Here is a 21914-nt window from a genome sequence, read left to right as displayed (position 1 = left end):
CTTTTACTGCATATTCAATATTCTATTACATAAGGACTTGAAAAATTACCTGGACTATACTTAGGCTTAAATTTCATAAATCGAAACATGAACTACTCTAATCAATATACAAAATATGATCAGAGTTTCTAACATGAATGTACAGTACATGAACAGTTGTATTGGCAAGAGGCAGAGAGCCTTGTCATACAAACATGACTTGTATCTACTAACCTGCACTCTTGACCTAGCCTAAAAACGCCCATTTTTATACTAAACTAACAGTGCACATTACTAGATAGAAGTCATGTTTGTATGACCTAACTATTCACCTGAAGATAAATATTCCATCATATACATATTAAACAAAATCTTGAGAACAAAATTATAAATTTTCTCCGTGGCAGAAAATGGTAAATCATCCTTATTGAACTTGCATTATATATACATTCTCCCCTAAGTGATTCATAAGGTTTGCTCTTGCAAATAAAGTAATTTGCCTTTTCTGATAACTGAAGTCACACTTCTTTAAAAAATTCCTGGTAATTTCTTCAGGAATTGGCAGTTATTCACAAAACATGAATGGGTTATTTAGGAATTAGAAAATTATAAAATTTCCGATATAAAAGGGTGACGAGAATAGTTGAAGGGAGGGGAAGGATGAAAGTCAGAGCTCCCATGGGAACATAAAGTAGCAAAAGACAAGTGAAGGTGGAGATTGCTAATACAACATAGCATCCCCATTTATAAATAAGCAACAGCTACAGCCAACGAACAAACCTACGTTCTAATAGCACATACCTGAATACTCCAGGAGAGTTGCTTCAACATGTCTGTTGTTAGCAACAATCTATACAAGCGAAATAATATTCTGAACATATAAGGAAAATTTCTGCAACACCAAAACAATGACCTTTTCCCAAAAAAATATATCTTTGTTGACTTATTGGCCACATTTAACAGGGCCCTATTTTATCAATTAAGTTCATGTCTCGTGTTTCCTTTGGAAAAAATGATTTCATAGTTCAATAAATATCTTATGTTAACACCAATTCCCTTCACCCCTTCACTGTTACCGTTTTCATAAATTAAATATCTACAGTACTTCTTTGTGTATTGCAATTGCTAACTAAAATAACTTTGGGTAAGATCTCAGGACACTTCTTCATAAGCCATGTTATGCCACACAGAACAACACACTACCTCACTAATTAAGAGTTTTGTTCCTAGTACTTTTCCTTTACAGCCAAATCCTGTGATGCCAAACACAGTACTAGATAATACTCATTTTCCTTTCCTCAAAAGTTCTTGCCCAGCATTTCACCAGGAAAATAGACTTCAAGGTCAGATAAATTCGGTGGCAAAAAAATTGACTTTCTTTTAGGAACTACACCAGGTCTCAGAACAGCAACTGATGTCTTATCAGATATATTTCTATAAGACTGGTTTGATGGGTTACTCGGGGATACTGCCTGAGGCATAGAACTCTGAAGATATTCGCTGGGAACCCTCTGACTGGACAATGGTTTGGACACTGGAGGTGGTTGAATCTTTGTGCCAGCTGTTATGCCAAACATCTTCAGCTGGTCCATCTGGTCCCTGTAACAAAAATTAACGATACATGGTAAAGATATAAACATTGATTGCTCTACATACATAAATGCGGATAAGCTTTATTGCCGCACGCATGAAATGGGTTGATGTACTTGTTTCATGGTTAAATGCTGACCATGCTGTCCCTTGTGGAAAAATTTTTGTGGTCGAGTATATCATGATCAAAATAGAAAATAGAAGGTAAAGGGATGAGTTGGAGTAAGTAAATGTTCTGTAATTACCTATGCCAAGGAAGTTGGAAGAAGGTTATGTTTTACAGCCTGTTTGTGATTGTAATTTGTGAGTGTGTTCCATCAGCTTCCTGGCCACAATTTAAATTGTAGAGTAATGAAACTTGTAGGGATTAATGGCTACGTAAAAAGATGGAAATAAATAAATTTTGGTAGGTCAAGGTTAAAAGGCAAGGTCATGGTCAAGTAAAGAATACAATTCATGTAATCAGCTATTAGCTTGGACATAATTGTCACAAACTTTAAAACTTGGTTCATATGTGTGCGTATGAAAACCCTTGCCAATCAATACATGTTAAGGTCAAAGGTCAAGGTCAAGCAAAAGGTCACAAAATAAGCTGCTGAGGTGGAGGTCTGCACTCTACTGAGTGCCCCTCTAATTGTTATTGGATTATGAATATATATCACTTGTGAATTCGCAAGACTTTTATAATACCTAATTATAATCAATGTTAAGTCTGTTAAAACACTACAGTACCTCCACTTCCTGCGATGATGATCTCCTTGTAAATGTTCTGTCATATTGGCTTCCCCTGTACACTGCAGTTGACATACCAAACACATAAGAAGTCCATCAACCTCAATAACCATTTCCCCAAAGTCTGTTTCTGGCGTTGGATCTAAAAGAAATAACAAGCCTTAAAACCTGAAGCTTTTCTTCTTTGCATCTTTATTTATTTACTAGAAATTTGTTTCTAGTTTCTATATTGGTAGTCTGTATTTATTAGGAAAATTTCATTCTAATTTTATTTGGCTTACATGGAAATCTTGGTCATAACCTTATTTAAAACACCCACATACAGCAAATCAGATAATACATATACAGTAAAATAACATTACCTTAAGTTTCTTCGATAAAACCAATAGAATTTTAGTAATGTTTTTCCTCTCACTCAGTTCTAAAACGAAGCACTTTTTTTTATCTTCAGCCTGTCTCTCACCTCTATTTAGCCCAGTGTAAAGTGAGCGACAAAAATTAAAAAGTAAACTTTTAGAATTTTGCACTTTTCCTAACTAACCAAATCCGAGACCTTTTTTAGGAGTATAATTTCAGCAAAGCATGAAATGGCTGTTCAAACGAGGTAGTGGTAATTAGTAGTAGTAGCTGGCAGGAAGTGGGGTTAGGCTGGGCCACCCAACCGGTAGCATAATCTTCACTTTGACCTAAGTTAGGACTTGTAGCATGGTTGAGGCAGTCAGTGTAACTTACCAGACTTGTATAACTAGAGAAAAATGTAAATTGATAAAAAGATATGTGATTTGTTCCTACACATAGTACATCCCTTCAACCTTTAATGGGATACTTATCTTAAGGATGGGAGGAAGTTCCTAAAACCAATCGGTCTGGTTTACAGACGCAAGAAATGTCAATGCACTTTGGGAATGGGGAAGAAGGAAAGTGATGATTGTGTTTAGATTAGGTCTGACCAAATTGGGTATTCATAAGGATATTCTCTGAATGCAAGGCCATATATGGAAGGCCTTATGCATTCCATTCATCCTCCCCTCTTGCATCTGGGAGGATAGGGGAGAAACTTCCATTCATCCTTTCTCTCATCTAGGAGAATGAAGGGGGGGAAAAACTTCCATTCGTTCTACCCCCTCGTCTGGGAGGAGGGGGGGGGGGTTAACTTTATTATAGAACTTGTCTTTAGAAAAGTTACTAGGCCGTGATGCTCGCCTGGATCTAGCATCCCGCCGACCACATAACAAATTGCCCGCTTCAACCAAACTTGAGAGATGCCAAACATTCAATTTATCCTAGTAAACTTATGTCACAACTGTTATCTGAAGACGAGATGGTACTTAGCCCCATAAGGAACTAGGTGCACGATACTGCTGGTTGAATAACTACTGCAGAACCACGGATAAGGTTATCCAGGTACATGTGGGTGAAATTCCATGGGTAGGCTAGTGAGCAGCGAGGGTCCTACTTTCAGGACTTTAGCTACTGAAGTGTTCTTCTTAATAGTTAAGGAGGACCTTAGTGCACTTCAAACGGGGTGATACTACTGGAATCTCAGTATCAGCACAGGTGACGGTCCACAGAGTCCGGTGAAGAAAGGCTCTTGGATATCCATCTGTCCTTTCAGGACAGTGAAGTCTCCTTTGAGTTACATAAGGGTACCAGAGATCTTTAAACATCGACGACTCACCTTCCCAGAATGAAGTTATTCTGCACTCCACTACTTGAGATTGGCGTTGTGCCAGGCTAGAAGTTGGGTGTGTGTGGGACATGAAGTCTGTATAAGGGAGAAATAGGCCTACTTACACTGAGAATGAATGGTGATATCTGACATGTAATGCAGTATGTTTATCATAGTGCTAAGCTGAGCATCATGGAGTAGTGTAGGTGGTTAGCTCTTTTTTCTCGAAGCTAATCTTGAGATCAGGATGGTCCTCCAACCTCTTCAGTCGTAAGTCTACATGAAAGTGGCGCAACAACCTCGTCAAAGGAAGCTCTCGTCCTAAGAGATTCATTTAACAGCAGGATACAAGGAGACAGGGTTCAAGTGGAACTCCTTTAGAGGGTAATTGTCAATCCTCTGCTTCCTTATTCATTTTGAAAAAAAAAAAAGAAAGGGTGGCTGGCTGATTCTCCGAGTTGCTTTCAACAATTCTTTAGTAATCAGTGGTGTAAGAACCTGGTAGCCTATTTCACCATGACGAGGGAAGTTGCAGTAGACATTATTGCTTAGACGGAAGATCTTGGTCGGGTAGGAGCTACTGGGGTTTTCTGTACCCCTTTTGAAAGATAATAAACTGCATAGTCTGGTCCTTATTGCTACATGGTTAAAAAAAAAATGCACACAACTCTGATAATAATAAAAGGAGATCAACTGTCTATCCTGGAGCAATGCCTACAGGAGAGACAGGAAGAGAAATAGTAAAGAAAAGAAAACCAATAAGTGGCAAACAGTAGGCAAAAATCTGTTAAGCGAAGAGCAGCCCAAATTCATAGAGGACGAGGAGAATAATCAGTGATAGATATCAATGTGTAGATATCCTTCAGCTTTACCAAGAACGATAAAGTCTTTCATGGTGGCCACCCCTACGGCACTTACAAACCGTATCCATTGAAACAGGGAGGTTGGTTACTGGTACTTTAGTCGACCTTCTGCTGAAGAGTTGAACAAAATGATATTTTGATTATAAAATAAATTTTTGAATATACTTACCCGGTGAATATATAATAGCTGACGTCTCCGACGGCTCGACAGAATTCAAAAACTCGCGAGCGATCGCCATGAAGGTAGCGGGTGTGCCCACCAGCGCCAACTATCGGCCAGATACCGCATATACATGTAAACAGCTCCAGTTCTTCTCATCACGCTGGGTCTCTATCGGGGAGGAAGGGGGGGCCCTTTAATTTATATATTCACCGGGTAAGTATATTCAAAAATTTATTTTATAATCAGAATATCATTTTTAAATATTAAACTTAGCCGGTGAATATATAATAGCTGATTCACACCCATGGTGGTGGGTAGAGACCAGTATTAATACAGTTTACGGCGTATATGCTTAGAGTTTTTGACAGTTATATCATAACAAAACCCAAATAAATATAGGTACCTGGTAAGGAAGCTGACTCTAACGATTACTCTGCCTTGTTAGTCCGCTTTCCTCACGAAGCCCAGCCATCCTCTTAGGATGCTGAAAGACTCCCAGGAGCTGAAGTATCTAGGGCGACAACCCATACAACAGGACCTCATCAAAACCCTTAATCTGGGCGCTCTCAAGAAATGACATTTGACCACCCGCCAAATCAAAAAGGATGCGAAAGGCTTCTTAGCCTTCCGTACAACCCAATTAAAAAACATTTCAAGAGAAGATTAAAAGGATATTGGAATTAAGGGAATGTAGTGGTAGAACCCTTACCCACTACTGCACTCGCTGCAACGAATGGACCCAGTGTGTAGCAGTCCTCATAAAGAGTCTGGACATTTTTAAAGTAAAATGACGCGGATACCGACTTGCTTCTCCAAACGGTTGCGTCCATAATACTTCGCAGAGATCTGTTTTGCTTAAAGGCCACAGAAGTTGCTATAGCTCTTACTTCGTGCGTCTTAACCTTAAGCAAGCAACGATCTTTTTCACTCAAGTGAGAATGAGCCTCTCGGATTAAAAATCTAATAAAATATGACAAAGCATTCTTTGACATAGGCAATGAAGGCTTCTTAACTGAGCACCACAAAGCCTCAGATCCACCTCGTAAGGATTTAGTCCGAGCTAAATAAAACTTCAGAGCTCTAATCTAGACACAGCACTCTTTCAAGCTCGTTGCCTACGATCTCTGACAGGCAAGGTATATCAAATGACTTAGGCCAAGGACGAGAAGGCAGTTCATCTTTGGCCAAGAAAACCAAGCTGAAGTGAACATGTGGCTTTATCTGTAGAAAAAGCCAATGTTCCTACTGAAGGCATGGATCTCACTGACCCTTTTAGCCGAAGCCAAGCACACTAAGAAAAGCGTCTTGAGGGTGAGATCCTTCAGGGAGGCTGAATGTAATGGCTCAAACCTGTCGGACATTAGGAACCTTAGGACCACGTCCAAGTTCCATCCAGGAGTTGCCATACGACGCTCCTTAGAGGTCTCGAAGGACTTAAGGAGATCTTGGAGATCTTGATTATTGGACAGATCTAAGCCTCTATGTCTGAACACAGACGCCAACATGCTCCTGTAGCCCTTAATAGTGGGCGCTGAGAGGGAGCGAACATTTCTCAGATGTAGGAGAAAGTCTGCAATCTGGGCTACAGAGGTACTGGAAGAGGAAATGGATGATGACTTGCGCCAGTCTCTAAAGACTTCCCACTTCGACTGATAGACCTTGATGGTAGATGCTCTCCTAGCTCTCGAAATCGTTCTGGCTGCCCCCTTCGAAAATCCTCTAGCTCTTGAGAGTCTTTCGATAGTCTGAAGGCAGTCAGACGAAGCGCGGGGAGGCTTTGATGAAGACTCCTTACGTGGCTGCCGTAAGAGATCCATCCTTAAAGGTAGACTCCTTGGAATGTCTACCAGCCATTGAAGTACCTCTGTTACTCACTCTCTCGCGGGCCAGAGTGGAGCAACCAATGTCAACCTGGTCCCTTCGTGAGAGGTGAACTCCTGCAGCACCTTGCCTAGGATCTTGAAAGGTGGAAAGGCATAAACGTCCAGGTGAGACCAGTCCAGCAGGAAAGCGTCTATGTGAGCTGCCTCTGGATCTGGAACTGGAAAGCAGTAAGTCGAGAGCCTCTTTGTCAGAGAGAGTAGCAAAAAGATCTATGGTGGGTAGACCCCATGTCATCCATAGCTTCTCGCACACAGTCTTATGCAACGTCCACTCCATGGAGAAGACTTGTCCTCTTCTGCTGAGGCCGTCCGCCAAGACATTCATTTCTGCACAAATCTCGCCAAAGGAGAGATGTTACTGCCTTAAAAGGAGTTCCTTCTGATCCGTGGATCAAAGAACCGAGCCTTCCAGACTGTCCAGTGGAGCTCCCTACCAAATCCGCTGCATCTGAAAACAACACATGGTTTGGGTTCTTGATCGCAAGAGAAAGACCTTCTCGAAGTCTGATGTTGCTGTCCCACCAAGTCAGACATGTCTAGACTGAGTTGGAGATTGGGAAAGAGATACTCACTAAGCCCTTCTCCTTGTTCCAATGTTTAGGTGAAATAGGAAAGGGCATAGGTTGAGTCTCCCCAGAGAGATAAACTACTCCAGCGATGAAAGAGTTCCAACGAGGCTAGTTCAAACTCTTACAGAGCAACTGTTTTTCTCTTGCAAGTGAAGGACTTTTAACAGAGCTTGTTCCATTCTTGCGGGAGACGAAAAGGGTCGAAAAATCAAGACACTGTATCTCCATTCCCAAAAAAAGAATAGTCTGGGATGGGATACTGTAAGTTACGACTTCTCTACGTTCACTATGAGACCTAGCTCCTTGGTTAGGTCTAATGTCCATTAGAGGCTCTCCAGACAGCGATATAATGACGAACGCCCTGATTTGCCAGTCGTCAAAATAAAGGGAGGCTCTGAATCCTAAAAAAAAAATGTAAAAAGCTTGCTACATTTTGCAAGGGCCTTGTAAAAACAAGTGGAGCAGGAATGAGGTCGGAATACAGTGCTCGACAGTGGTACATTACTTTCCCGTCCACAAACCTCAGATGTAGTTGAAAGTTTGGATGAATCGGGATGTGGAAGTATGCATCCTGAAGGTCGAGAGAGACCATCCAGTCGCCTTCCCTTAATGCTGTCAAGACAGCTTGGTATATTTCATCGTGAAGTTTGTCTTGACAATGAACACATTGAGCGCACTTGCATCTTACGTACTCCTGCAGTGAACGTGGCTGCCAGATCATTGGAGCCATCCCTGATAGTCTTGTTCCTGCAGAGAACGTGGCTGTCAGATCATTAGAGCCATCACTGAAGCCTTGTTTATGCATGACATAATTGTACAGCAAAACTTCAAACGCTTGAAAAACTCCTAACAGGAGATGGTCTAGCTCTGAAGCCGACCATAAAATCATGGAGCGTCTCATGGCCAGGCGCCAGGGAGAGTCTATGAGGCTTGAGAAGTCTACCTGGGCAGAGGCAGGAACTCCCAAGCCGAGAACTTCTCCCGTGTCATACCAGACACTCGCTCTATAAGCCAGTTTAAAAGGAGGGAAAGCAAAGGCTGTCTCCCCCAAACTCCTCCTGGTGATCAACCAGTCGCCTAGAAAACGTAAAGCTCTCTTAGGAGAGCGAGAGAGCACTAGCTTAGAAAACAACGGCTTCGAAGTAGCTAGGCCTAGTGTAAACTCTGACGTTTAGGCGAACGAGGAGCAGCAGTTACAAAATGATCCGGACAAAGATCCTTAAAAATCAGCATGATTTATTTAAAGTCCATAGAGGGCTGAGCAGCTTTAGGCTCCTCTACGTCTGACAGAGTCCCCAAGGGAATATCAGTAGGAGGGGGATCAGCAACTTCCTCATCTGAAGGAAACTCGTCCGACAATTGCCGAGTCTCAAGCAAGGGAGAGACCTGCCGTGGTGGCAATGCTTGACAAGCAGAGTCCACACGCAAAGGAGCATCAGTAGCAGTCAAAGACGCTACGTCATGTAACTGCTTAAAGGACTGACCAGCAACAACAACAGGTGCGGGAGGACGATCGACGTCAAGTCGAGACTGCCTTGACTGCCTAGATAGAGCAGTTAAAACAACTCTTGACTGCGGTGCTTGACGTTCAACGTCAAAACAAGGCAACTGTAGCTGGTTGGCGAGCGTCCTGAACGTCAACACGAGACTGCGGCAGCGGCTGAACGTCAACACGAGGCTGCGGCAGCGGCTGAAAGTCAACACGGGACTGCAGCGAGTAAGGATCCAAGTCACGTGACTGACGTGACAAACTACCGACATCACGTTTCATAACGTCAAACGGACGAGTAAATGCTCATTTGGGCGGCTGACGGCCAGAGTCTCGTTTAGTGTAACGGCGACTCGAAAGCGAAGGTTCATCGTGAACCTGCTCAACGTCATACTTCTCCATAAGGGAGGCAAGCTTAGTTTGCATGTCCTGCAGGACAACCCATTTAGGATCAACAGGAGTCGGGACGGGCCGAGACGACGGTAACGTCTGTGTTGGCAAAACATTGCCTTTACCGCAACCCTCGGACCCCGTGTTACGCTTGCGTTTAATAGGCGAATCGTCTTCCGACGACTGCAAAGGGTCAGAGCTGTCCCCATGGCTACAGCCAGGACGCTGGACCTGTCCTGAATGGACTGACTTCCGCTTTAAGGGTCTAGAAACTTTGCTCCAAGTTTCTTTTGCGAGAAGCCTTCGGATGACGAGGAGAAAAACAGCCTCGCTCGTCTTATGGTAGGGGCGATCTTGCTAGACACGCCATATACCATAGAGGGAACGTTTGTTCGTTGGTTAAAGCCTCTCGTCCCCATAAGTCCTACGACATTACTTCTCCCTGGTAGCATGGGAGCCTGAAAGAGGTATCGGACTAGGTGAACGACAAGCACGAACAGACGAACCCTCGGTCGCAACACTAACAAAACACTTTGCGCAATTATCACTTTATCACTACGATTTTCTGTTTTTGCACTTACTTCACTGAAATTGAATTTTTCAATAATTTCACATTAGGCATGAATAAAACTGATTTCTACCTGAAGCACGCAATTCTCCCCTATATCAAAAGGTTATAATTGCGAAATAAGTCGTATAATGTGAGCACATTAATACAAGCAAAAATCAGTAAACATATATATCGAATAAAACGGAAATATATAAAGTTAAAAGGATCAGTGACTGGGGAGGAGACTAAACACTAGTTCATTAACAACTACGTTTTCAATCTCTCACCGTACAGTGCCTTGGGACGAGAATAAAAACTAAAAACGTTTTATCCTTTCTCCCCGTACAGAGACTTGGGACGAGAGTAAAAAACTGACTTGAGAACAACGTTACTCGCTTGGTACGAGAATAAAGATCGGAACGTTCTCTCTTCCTCTCTCTCTCTCTTGATTTCACACCGAAGAGAAAACCCACTCACCCTTCGTCAATAAACAGGTTATTTGACCAAAGGAAAAAACTGAAAGGACTAAGAAATTGAAAATTAACAAGTTCCTTTAAATTAGTATTTAAAACAGAAGAATGAACAAAACGTCAAAATCGATTTACTCTTTCTGCAAAGTGAAACCGTGATTCTCTCTTTCTCTATCGTAACGATAGAGCGCAAACTGCGTAGCATAAATAAACCAAACGTTAGTTCATCTTTGAAACAGCACGAAGACTATTCAAAGAAAATCTTTCATAAAATACCTACTAAAAAATATTCATTTAATAACTCTTACAGAGCAAATGATTTAAACTTAACGAAAATAAAAGTTGAATGGGCTCAACGTTGTTTAACTTCGGTTTCCAAGTTAGGACCGCCTACTCTCGGACTAGGGGAGGAATAGGTAAGGCCGCATATAAACAAAACATTAAAATTTATCTTGATGTTTAGTATAAATGGAAAGCTAATCGAAGAGGCCTAATAAAGGCGGGTGAGATATAAAATATATCGAGGAAAATCTATAATTAACAACAACAATTTATAACGTGATAAGATAATTGCTAAAAGCCTAAAACACACTTCCGTACACTAAGGGAAGGGTCGGCCATTTTTACTCTATGGAAAAAAACCAGAGATAAAAGCAAGGGCAAAACACTTTTACTCTCCTTTCAAAGGCATTTCTTTTGAGGATAGTATTGAATAATCCAACACGGCGAAAGCAATAAAACCAAAACCAAGTACTTCACCAATTCGGTAGAAAACTCGAGGTCATAATAGCGAGTGGAATCGACTTGTCAATGAAACCGACAGAGAAGAACTGGAGCTGTTTACATGTATATGCGGTATCTGGCCGATAGTTGGCGCTGGTGGGCACACCTGCTACCTTCATGGCGATCGCTCGCGAGTTTTTGAATTCTGTCAAGCCGTCGGAGACGTCAGCTATTATATATTCACCGGCTAAGTTTAATATTTAAAAAAACATTCTGCAGAAGAGTTGAACAAAAAACCAGAGACACAACAGGAAGACTTCAAGTTCGAGTCTAAGCCAAAGTATGTGACATCACGCAACGGAAGGTCTAACAGGAAGCTCCTCACCTGAATCTAGAAGCAGTTCTTATGCGGGGGGGAATTTTGGATTCTACAACAAAGTGTGCCTCTTTATCATCATTGACATTGCAAATTTGTAATCACCAAATTGTCTTGGGAATATCCCGGGCCAGGAGAGGGATGATGGTGGCTGACTATATCTTGATCCATTGTACTCGTGCTCAGTCTTGTACACAGAAGAAAGGTATAGTACTACTCCCACAAAACTATTCAGTTATCAGTTGATGTCTTGTGAGACTTAAGTTTGATTGATCATCCAGTGGTTCAATGACTTCTTCCTTCTGTTCCGGTACAATTTCCCCTCATTGGGAAGGCAACCAATGCTTCTCACTCCTCCAAATAGCGAGGGTGAAGTTCAAGGTCCAGTAAAGGAAAAGGAGGGCAATGCTGTTCATTCCAAATGGTATAACTTGTACTCGTTTTTTAGGGGAAGCGTGAACAGTCCGGTACCATTTCCTTCTTCATATACAGACGAATTAAACGAATGTCACTCAGAAGGTATAAAACAGTCTTAGATGTTTCCACATATAGACTGTTAAATTTTGCATTTTATAGTTTTTCAACATAACTTTTACGGACATTTTTGACAGAAGGGGAGATCACCTATCAGAATTTAATGTTTTCACGATGCACTTTGCTTTTCTAAAAATTACACAGTAGTACTTCTCAAACTATAAATCTCGACATTCAAAAATTTGATTATTCCAAGGAACATCCATGAAGTAATATTCATATGGGTATTTATCAAACTATTAAACCAAATACAGAACAGGTCATTTAAAAAACAGTTAACTCATGAAAATTACCGTATTTCCCGTGTCATAAGACGCACCTTTTTAACACTAAGAAAAATTTGTATCGGGAAGTTTGACAACCCTCAAACACCAAACTAATAACTTACAAAAACTCACTCAACAGACAAAATATAAACCGACAATTATCATTCATATATAATGAAAAAAAATATTTTCATATGCTTCGCTTATTATAGTTCAATAGCAAGTTATTTGTTTTGGTAATCAGCTAATGAGTCGCTAATCATAATCCCATTCTACAAGCAAACAAGTAGTGTAGTGGTCTCCAAACAGATGATGCTATTACATATTAGTTGTTTATGCAGTATTTGTCTATTTCCTCATTTTGCTGATATTTTGTAATAAAGCAATATTTTGATGAGGACTTTGTTGCCCGAGTTCCGAAATAATACAAACAAACAGATGCTGAATACGACATTAAACAAAAAAAAATCCCTGTTAGTCGAGTGCAGTTACAAATTTAGCAGAAAACTAGACCTAGAGTCACATACAGTAGCAAAAATAGTCCACCTAGAGGAATTTCTAAAGACTTCTTTGATCAATAATTAAGTTTGTGAGAAAATGTGTAGGCTATACAATAAATTTGGAAAATATTATTGGAATTTTACTTCTTTATATTTGATTAACAATATTAAGCAACACTGCTCTAATGTAAACAACACTTGGAACCCTAAACGAGTAGTAGTTGTGGCAATTACGACAGATTCAGTGGTTTCTTCTATTATGTAAACTGGGATAACTGGTGTTCAACTAATTAATATTAACTTAAGCATTGGCCAATATACCTAAAATACGAAATTTTACTGCGCCAGACAAAAGTCTCACTAGAATTTCGGACTAGGAATTGCTGCTAGGAATGGTAAAATCCTCAATTTTTTCCCAAAAAGGCTTTGCTAATTTAAGGGTGCGTCTTACCACTTGTAGCGTCTTATGACATGGGAAATACGGTATATAGTTCCATGCTTGAAACATGTTAGGCCCTTACTATTTTAAAATAATAATGTTGAAAACTTACATTTTTCTGTAGTAGAAATTGCCGGCCCTGAGCTGGAGGAAGAAACACCCTCTTCTTCATAGTCTCTGGCATCTGTTACACCAGCATTCCTTCCTTCTGGATATGTGTTTAATGGTGAATATCTTCCTTCTGCATATGTGTTTGGTGGTGAAGATCTTGCTGGCAACTGCCTTCCACCAGATGCTACAACATGAATTCTGTGAACAATGTACATATATAAAAATCAAAAAGCTTAACCAACAACTATTGGTGTAAGGACAGTCTTTAAAAGGAAATTAAATACATTACATATATTTCTACTACAAAATTTCCAGGCTTTTCCTTTTTCTAAATCCATAATTCTATTTTCATCTAATTTTCAAGATTTTTTTAGTAAAAAAAAAAATTAGTAAGAATAAAAAATATATTACTGGAAAACCCTGTAGGCTGCAGTACAACAAAATGAATACATAAAACAAATATTTCCTTATTGTTGATGAATGAATAAACCCAGGATATTGATAAACAATATTTACAGTAATGACCTTTGTGGGACATTAAATTTTTTTCTTTAAATTTCCAAAACTACATGAAGTTCTTTCTGGAGAATTAATCATACATTAGATCCTCACATTACAAGAGGTCAGTTCCCATGACATCTAGTCACTGGAGTTTTCATGCAGGTTGGAACACAACTACCATAGTGCTATACAAAATCATAAAAGAATCTCACTTATGATAATACACTGATAAAGTCATAATCTAGGCCATAATGACATGACAACATAACAAGGACTTACCACGCAGTTCTGACTGCAGCACTTGGTTATAAAATATAAATTTTCAAAGTAATTTGTATTTTTCATAACTATACAAAAAACAGTCACTTAATAAGATAATGCTTTCAGCATTCATAGCTATACAAACTTGAGTACCTTAATAAGAGAATGTTTTCAGTGAAGAGCAGAGTTATTGTCTTTCTTTGTCTTCAGCGAAGGTAGTCAAGAGAGCTCCTGAGGCAGCCCTTAATCTCCAATGGGAAGAACACCTATAGGGTTCACTCATGACACACCTATCAGTCACTTTTCTTGACTTCTCCCTCTATACTGGGCAAAAATGCGTGAAGAGACAGGAGCGGCAGAGGTGGAGGTGGAATTTCAAGTTCCCCTTACCTCATTTCATGGGGTAAGATATCAAAGGTGCTACTTCCTTATTGACCTTCTGGGAATGGGAAGACACTCAAGGTGACAGCAACCTTCTTACTATGAATGAGACAATCAAGTCCATGAGCGCCAATCTCCTAACTTGGAGTTTCGCAGTCCACTGGAACCACAAGCACCTCCCAAACTGTCCATTCTGGAAAAGAATTTTTCTCCTTGTACAGAGTCTAGACTCAAAGACTTTTCCTAACACAAATTTGAGGGCAACTCATAGGCATGAGACTGATTGAAGATCCCGCCCCCAAGAACCTTCTAATGTTTGACCTTCCCCCAGTAGACAAGTCTCTGGACTTATGATGACTACCTTCTCTTCCGAGCAGCGAGTCCAAAGTTCCACTCCAGAGCCAAGAGTAAGAAGTCTGAACATGCCTTCTGGCAAGTGATGGCTTATATTGAAAACCATTAACAGGCTGTCAGATCCTGGTACTACCCTTCAGGAAGGAAAGAACATTGTCCTGGACCAACTGTTTCACACCCAGAGACCACTAAGACCAATGCAGCCTTGCCCTGGTCCAAGAACTAACAGCCGAAGGAACGCTAACTTTCAAGTAACAGGCGCATCCAGTTCACTGAGGAAAGGCTACTCATCCAGGGCACTCCCACTTCCTTTCAACTTGCAGAGGAAGCTTTAAGAGATCAAGAACAAGCCCCTACCAGCCCTGACCCAAGAACCCTTTCGGCAACTAAGCTCCTCACCATACAGAAAGGTGTGAAGTATGCCATGCAGGCTGCTTCATGGCTTGACCTATGGCTAGGGTCATTAGGCCACCTTATAAATTCTGAGGATTTATCCAGAGTCTACAAGGTGGTCGGTCCTAAGAGTTTTTCCCTCTTGTCTGGTACCTGGACCTTGGAATTCCTTTCCCACCAGGTAGTCAACCTATGGGCAGATGCTATTCTCAAGAGAAGGGATACTGTGATTGGGAAATTCCAGAGAGCAGGTGCTGGTAGAGGGAGGGGTCACCCAAAGTGGTCACTCCCAAAAGGGAGGGCAATCCTCTCGCAAGTCCACCGATGGGGGGATGTCTGTGATGCCTCTGGCAGAGGTGGCTTCTCTATGGGGCAGATCCCACTGACACAGGATCCAATTCCATGAGCTCCTATATGAAGGAGTCCATAAAGAGGCTTACCCTCTGGGTGCAAGTCCATACCATGCTGCAAAAGGGCGCTCTCCAATAGGTCCTCGACGGGTACCCAGGCTTCTACAGTCGACTCTTTCTGGTGAAAAAGTCATCTGGAGACTGAGACCAGTCATCAACCTTAGCCCCTGAACAAGTTCATTCTACAAAAATCGTTCTAGATGGAGATGACGGACACGGTCACTCAAGCAGTAAGACCCCATGGAATTCATGTGCACACTGGATCTCCAAGATGCATACTTCCAGATCCCAATCCATCCGTTTTCAAGGAAGTATCTCAGATTCATAAATGAGAACTAGCATTACCAGTACAAAGCCCTCTTGTTTTAGTCTCACAAAAGCTCCTTAGTTTTTCACAAGGGTGTGAGTCCAAGACTTTGATGATTGGCTGATTCTAGCAGACTCGGAGATTACCATTCATCACTGTGACATGCTTTTATGAGTTTTGTCCGGATCACGAGATCACGATAAATCTCAAAGTTATCACTGGTCCCCTCTCAGAGATTGGTTTATCTCGGTATAACTATAGACACCAAACTCAAAAAGGTCTTTTCTTCCATCAGACGACTGAGTACGCAGGCTGAGAGAAGTGACAAGGCCCTTCCTGAGATGGGAAATTCTTCCAGTCCATCAGTAGTTGTGCCTCTTAGGCCACCTAACATCCCTGATTCGTCTGGTTCCAAGCAACCGCCTCAGGTCACAATCCCTTCAATGGCAGCTCAAGTCTGTATGGAACCAACACTCATGCTCCCTGGACACCTTAGTCCCTACAGGATCAAGTGACGGATCTTCAGTGGTGGGTGGCAGAGGAGAACCTCCTTAAAGGGCTAGACCTCATCTTACCCCTCCCGGTCTTGATGCTCTACACAGATGCATCAAAAGAATGATGCGGGTCTCACGTGCTGCTTCACAGCCTCAGGCCTTTGGTCTGAGTCCGAAAAGTACCAGCACATAAATCTCCTTAGCTCTTCAGCAGTTCCAAATGTTGTGGCGGTTCACTATGTAGTGCTGATGACCGACAAGACAACAGCAGTGGCTGTGGGGGTGTACATCAACAGCGCCATCTGTCGAGCAGGTACTTAGTACTCCAAGTAAACAAAGAACCAATTTTCTCCTCGGTCCACTGGGTCTCTATTGGGGAGGAAGGGAGGGTCCTTTAATATATGATCACCGGGTAAGTATATTCAAAAATTTATTTTATTAATAAAAATAAAATTTTTCAATATTAAACTTAGCCGGTGATCATATAAGCTGATTCACACCCAGGGGGGTGGGTAGAGACCAGCATTACATGTTTACATTATTATGAACTAAGTATTTTGTATTTCATTTTAGCAGTTATTCAAAATAACAAACATAAAATAAATAAGTACCTGATAAGGAAGTCGACTTGAACAATTACTCTGCCTTTTTAAGTACATCTTCCTTACTGAGCCTCGCGATCCTCTTAGGATGCTGAGCGTCCCCTAGGATCTGAAGTATCAAGGGTTGCAACCCATACAACAGGACCTCATCAAAACCTCTAATCTAGGCGCTTCTCAAGAAATGACTTTGACCACCCGCAAAATCAAGTAGGATGCGAAAGGCTTCTTAGCCTTCCGGACAACCCAAAAACAATAATAAAACATTTCAAGAGAAAGATTAAAAAGGTTATGGAATTAGGGAATTGTAGTGGTTGAGCCCTCACCACTATTGCACTCGTTGCTACGAATGGTCCCAGAGTGTAGCAGTTCTCGTAAAGAGACTGGACATTCTTAAGATAAAAAGACGCGAACACTGATTTGCTTTTCCAATAGGTTGCGTCGATTATACTTTGCAGAGATCTATTTTGTTTAAAGGCCACGGAAGTTGCGACAGCTCTAACTTCGTGTGTCCTTACCTTCAGCAAAGCTTGGTCTTCCTCATTCAGATGGGAATGAGCTTCTCGTATTAACAGTCTGATAAAATAGGATAAAGCATTCTTTGACATAGGCAAAGATGGATTCTTAACTGAACACCATAAAGCTTCAGACGGGCCTCGTAAAGGTTTTTAAATAGAACTTAAGAGCTCTTACAGGACATAAGACTCTTTCTAGTTCATTTCCAACCATACGATAAGTTTGGAATATCGAACGATATTGGTCAAGGCCGAGAAGGCAGCTCGTGTCTGGCTAGAAAACCAAGTTGTAGAACATGTAGCCGTTTCGGATGAGAATCCGATGTTCTTGCTGAAGGCATGAATCTCACTGACTCTTTTAGCTGTGGCTAAGCATATCAGGAAAAGAGTCTTTAAGGTGAGATCTTTCAGGGAGGCTGATTGTAGCGGTTCGAACCTGTCTGACATAAGGAATCTTAGTACCACGTCTAAATTCCAACCAGGTGTAACCAAACGACGCTCCTTCGTGGTCTCAAAAGACTTAAGGAGGTCCTGTAGATCTTTATTGTTAGAAAGATCTAAGCCTCTGTGACGGAAGACTGATGCCAACATGCTTCTGTAACCCTTGATAGTGGGAGCTGAAAGAGATCGTTCTTTCCTCAGATATAAGAGAAAGTCAGTTATTTGAGTTACAGAGGTACTGGTCGAGGATACGGATACTGACTTGCACCAGTTTCGGAAGATTTCCCACTTCGATTGGTAGACTCTAAGGGTGGATGTTCCCCTTGCTCTAGCAATCGCTCTGGCTGCCTCCTTCGAAAAGCATCTAGCTCTCGAGAGTCTTTCGATAGTCTGAAGGCAGTCAGACGAAGAGCGTGGAGGCCTTGGTGTACCTTCTTTACGCGTGGCTGACGTAGAAGGTCCACCCTTAGGGGAAGTGTTCTAGGAACGTCTACTAGCCATCGAAGTACCTCGGTGAACCATTCTCTCGCGGGCCAGAGGGAAGCAACTAGCGTCAACCTTGTCCCTTCGTGAGAGGCGAACTTCTGCAGTACCTTGTTGACAATCTTGAACGGAGGGAATGCATATAGATCTAGATGCGACCAATCTAGTAGAAAGGCATCTATATGAACTGCTGCTGGGTCCGGGATTGGTGAGCAAAATATTGGGAGCCTCTTGGTCATCGAGGTTGCGAAGAGATCTATGGTTGGCTGGCCCCAGGTGGCCCAAAGTCTCTTGCATACATCCTTGTGGAGGGTCCATTCTGTTGGAATTATTTGTCCCTTCCGACTGAGACAATCTGCCATGACATTCAAGTTGCCTTGGATGAACCTCGTTACTAGTGATATGTCTAGACCTTTGACCAGATGAGGAGGTCCCTTGCGATCTTGTACCATGTCAGAGAGTAGGTCCCTCCTTGCTTGGAGATGTACGCCAAAGCCGTGGTGTTGTCCGAGTTCACCTCCACCACTTTGCCTTGAAGGAGAGACCTGAAGCTTTTCCAAGTCAGACGTACTGCCAGTAGCTCCTTGCAGTTGAAATGCATTGTCCTTTGACTCGAGTTCCATAATCCCGAGCATTCCCTACCGTCTAATGTCGCACCCCAGCCTACGTCCGATGCGTCCGAGAAGAGAACGTGGTTGGGAGTCTGAACAGTCAGGGGAAGACCCTCTCTAAGGTTGATATAGTCCTTTCACCAAGTCAGACAAGACTTTATCTTTTCGGAAACCGGGATCGAGACCGCTTCTAGCGTCTTGTCCTTTTTCCAGTGAAAAGCTAGATGGTATAGAAGAGGACGGAGGTGTAGTCTTCCTAGTGACACAAATTGATCCACGGATGACAGTGTCCCTACCAGACTCATCCACAGCCTGACTGGGCAGCGTTCCTTCTTCAGCATCTTCTGGATGGATAGCAGGGCTGGGGGCTGATCGTCTTGTTCAGCAACGTCCTCATCAGAGGGTTCCTCATCCGAAACTGATGAGGAAACGGCAACGGAGTGGGCAACGTCTGACTCGCTGAATCCGGTCGCACTGGTGGATGCGTGACGGAGCCGGACGCAATATCATGGCACTGCTGCACAGTCTGTGAACTGTCAACAACCATGGGTGCGCGAGGAAGTACAGCGTCAACCCGAAACTGTCTAGACTGTCTGGGTTGTGCAGTCAACACCCTACCGGGTTGCTGAAGTCGACGCACTGCGTCACAACAAGTCACCTCTGCTGGTTGTTGAACGTCCTGAACGTCAACAACCACCTCCGAGCGTCGCTTAACGTCAACGTGCGACTGGCAACCCACACTGGGTCGCATCGGTGGAGGAATCACCTCAACTGGCAGACGCGAGTAGGTTACCTCAGCGTCAACAGGGCGCACAACCGACCGGTTGGAAGGTTGTTGGCCAGAAGGAGGAACCACCTCAACTGGCAGACGCGAGTAGGTTACCTCAGCGTCAACAGGGCGCACAACCAACCGGTTGGAAGGTTGTTGGCCAGAAGGTTCTTCTCCGCATTTAAGTCCTCTATCAAGGACGCAAGCTTGGACTGCATGTCTTGCAGCAAAGCCCATTTAGGGTCTACGGGAGCAGGTGTGGCAACAGACGGGGTTAGCGACTGAGGCGGAACCATTTACCATCCCTGAAAGCCTTGTTATGTGTGACATAATAGTACAGCAAAACTTCAAAGGCTCGACAAAAGGTGAGAAGTTGACCTGTAAACAACTTGGAGCCCCTCCTGGCTAGGCGCCAGGGCGAGTCTACCAGAATTGAGAAGTCTATCTGGGCAGAGGCATGAACTCCCAAGCCGAGAACTTCTCTCGTGTCCTATCAGACTCTCGCTCTATAAGCCAGTTTAAAAGAAGGGAAATCAAAGGCTGTATCCCTAAAACTCCTCCTGGTGCAAAAACCAGTCGCCTAGCCAACGTAACGCTCTCTAGGAGAGCGAGAGAGCACTAGGTGCAAAAACCAGTCGCCTAGCCAACGTAACGCTCTCTAGGAGAGCGAGAGAGCACTAGCTTAAAAACAACGGCTTCGAAGTAGCTAGGCCTGGTGTAAGTTCTGACGTTTAGGCGAACGAGGAGCAGCAGTTACAAGATCCGGACGAAGATCCTTAAAAAATCATCATGATTTAATTAAAGTCCATAGGAGGCTAAGCAGCTTAAGGCTCCTCTCCAAATGACAGAGTCCTCAAGGGAATATCAGTAGGAGGGAGAACAGCACTTTCTCATCTACAGGAACCTTGTCCGATAAAAGCTAGGTTATCTCAGTGAGCCTCTCACTGGTGCATTAGTAGCAGACCAGAAGGCAACGTCATGTAACTGCTTGACAGTCTGTGAACTGTCAACAACTGAACTGTCAACCATAACAGGTGCGTGAGGACATACAGTGTTCACTCGAGACTGCTTTGACTGTCTATAATGAGCAGTCAAAACAACTCTAGAATGCGGAGGTTGACGCACCGCGTCAAAACAAAACAACTTAGACTGTTGTTGTACCTCGCGAACGTCAACGGAAGGTTCCGTGCGTTACTGAACGTCAACATGCGGCTGGCAGGGTACACTGGAACGCATGGGTGGCGGGACTCTCTCAGCTATGGTGCGGCAGAAGGTCGCCTCAGCGTCCACAGGACGCACAACCGTGTTGGTTGTAGGCTAGAGGTTGGTGCAGTGTCAACCTTCTCCGCACGAGTCCCGCATCAATGACGTTAACTGAGACTGCATGGTCTGCAGCAAAGACCACTTAGGGTCTACAGGAGCAGGTGCGGCAACAGACGGTGTGACTGCCTGATGCGGTACCGCTTTGCCTATCTTAGGAGGTGAGCAGTCGTCGGAAGACTGCAGCGAGTCCGAACTGACCCAGTGGCTACAACTGGGCCGTTGGACTTGCGCGGAAGGGACCGAATTGCGCTTAATAAGCTGCGAGACCTTGGTCCATGGTTTCTTACGAGAAACCTCTTCCGCAGACGAGAAATAAATGGGCTCTCTCGTCTTTGTGTGGGTGGGGCGATCTTGAGTAGATACGCCCGAAACCACGGAGGGAAACGTCTGTTCGTTGATCAAGGCCTGACGAACCCATAAGTCATTCGACATCACTTCTCCCCTGGGCTTGGGAGCATGCAAGAGGTCCCGGACTAGGTGAACGACAGGCACGAACAGACGAACCCTCGGACGCAACACTGTAACACTTTGCGCATATCACTTTATCACTTCGATTTTCTGTTTTGCACTTATTTCACTGAAATCGAAACTTTTACTGATTTCTACCTGAAACACGCAATTCTACCCTTCATTAAAAGGTAGTAATTGCGAAATCAGTCGTATAATGCAGCTCATTAATACTAGCAAAAAACAGAAAACATATATAAAGATAAAAAATTCAGTGGCTGGGAAAGAGACTAAACACTAGTTCAAATAAACTACGTTTACAATCTCTC

The 21914-nt window shown here is 42.8% G+C and overlaps 1 protein-coding gene across 3 annotated transcripts in view; it reads right to left on the bottom strand.

The window, feature by feature from the left end:
• Positions 1-289: 289 nt before the first annotated feature.
• Positions 290-21914, bottom strand: part of LOC137641592 (uncharacterized) — a 103961-nt gene continuing 82336 nt past the window's right edge. For all 3 annotated transcript variants that reach the window (XM_068374301.1, XM_068374300.1, XM_068374302.1), the window contains exons 7-9: positions 13298-13494; positions 2302-2443; positions 290-1578 (exon numbers count right to left, since the gene is read on the bottom strand). In XM_068374301.1, the coding sequence (XP_068230402.1) occupies positions 1278-1578; positions 2302-2443; positions 13298-13494 (640 nt within the window). In that variant the 3' untranslated portion in view covers positions 290-1277. The remainder of the gene's footprint in view (positions 1579-2301; positions 2444-13297; positions 13495-21914) is intronic.

Source organism: Palaemon carinicauda, chromosome 5 (genome assembly GCF_036898095.1).
Source record: "Palaemon carinicauda isolate YSFRI2023 chromosome 5, ASM3689809v2, whole genome shotgun sequence".
In the NCBI taxonomy this organism is placed as follows: Eukaryota; Metazoa; Arthropoda; class Malacostraca; order Decapoda; family Palaemonidae; genus Palaemon; species Palaemon carinicauda.
The sequence above is the reverse complement of the archived record's forward strand: the minus strand, read 5'-3'. Positions and strand labels throughout refer to the sequence as shown.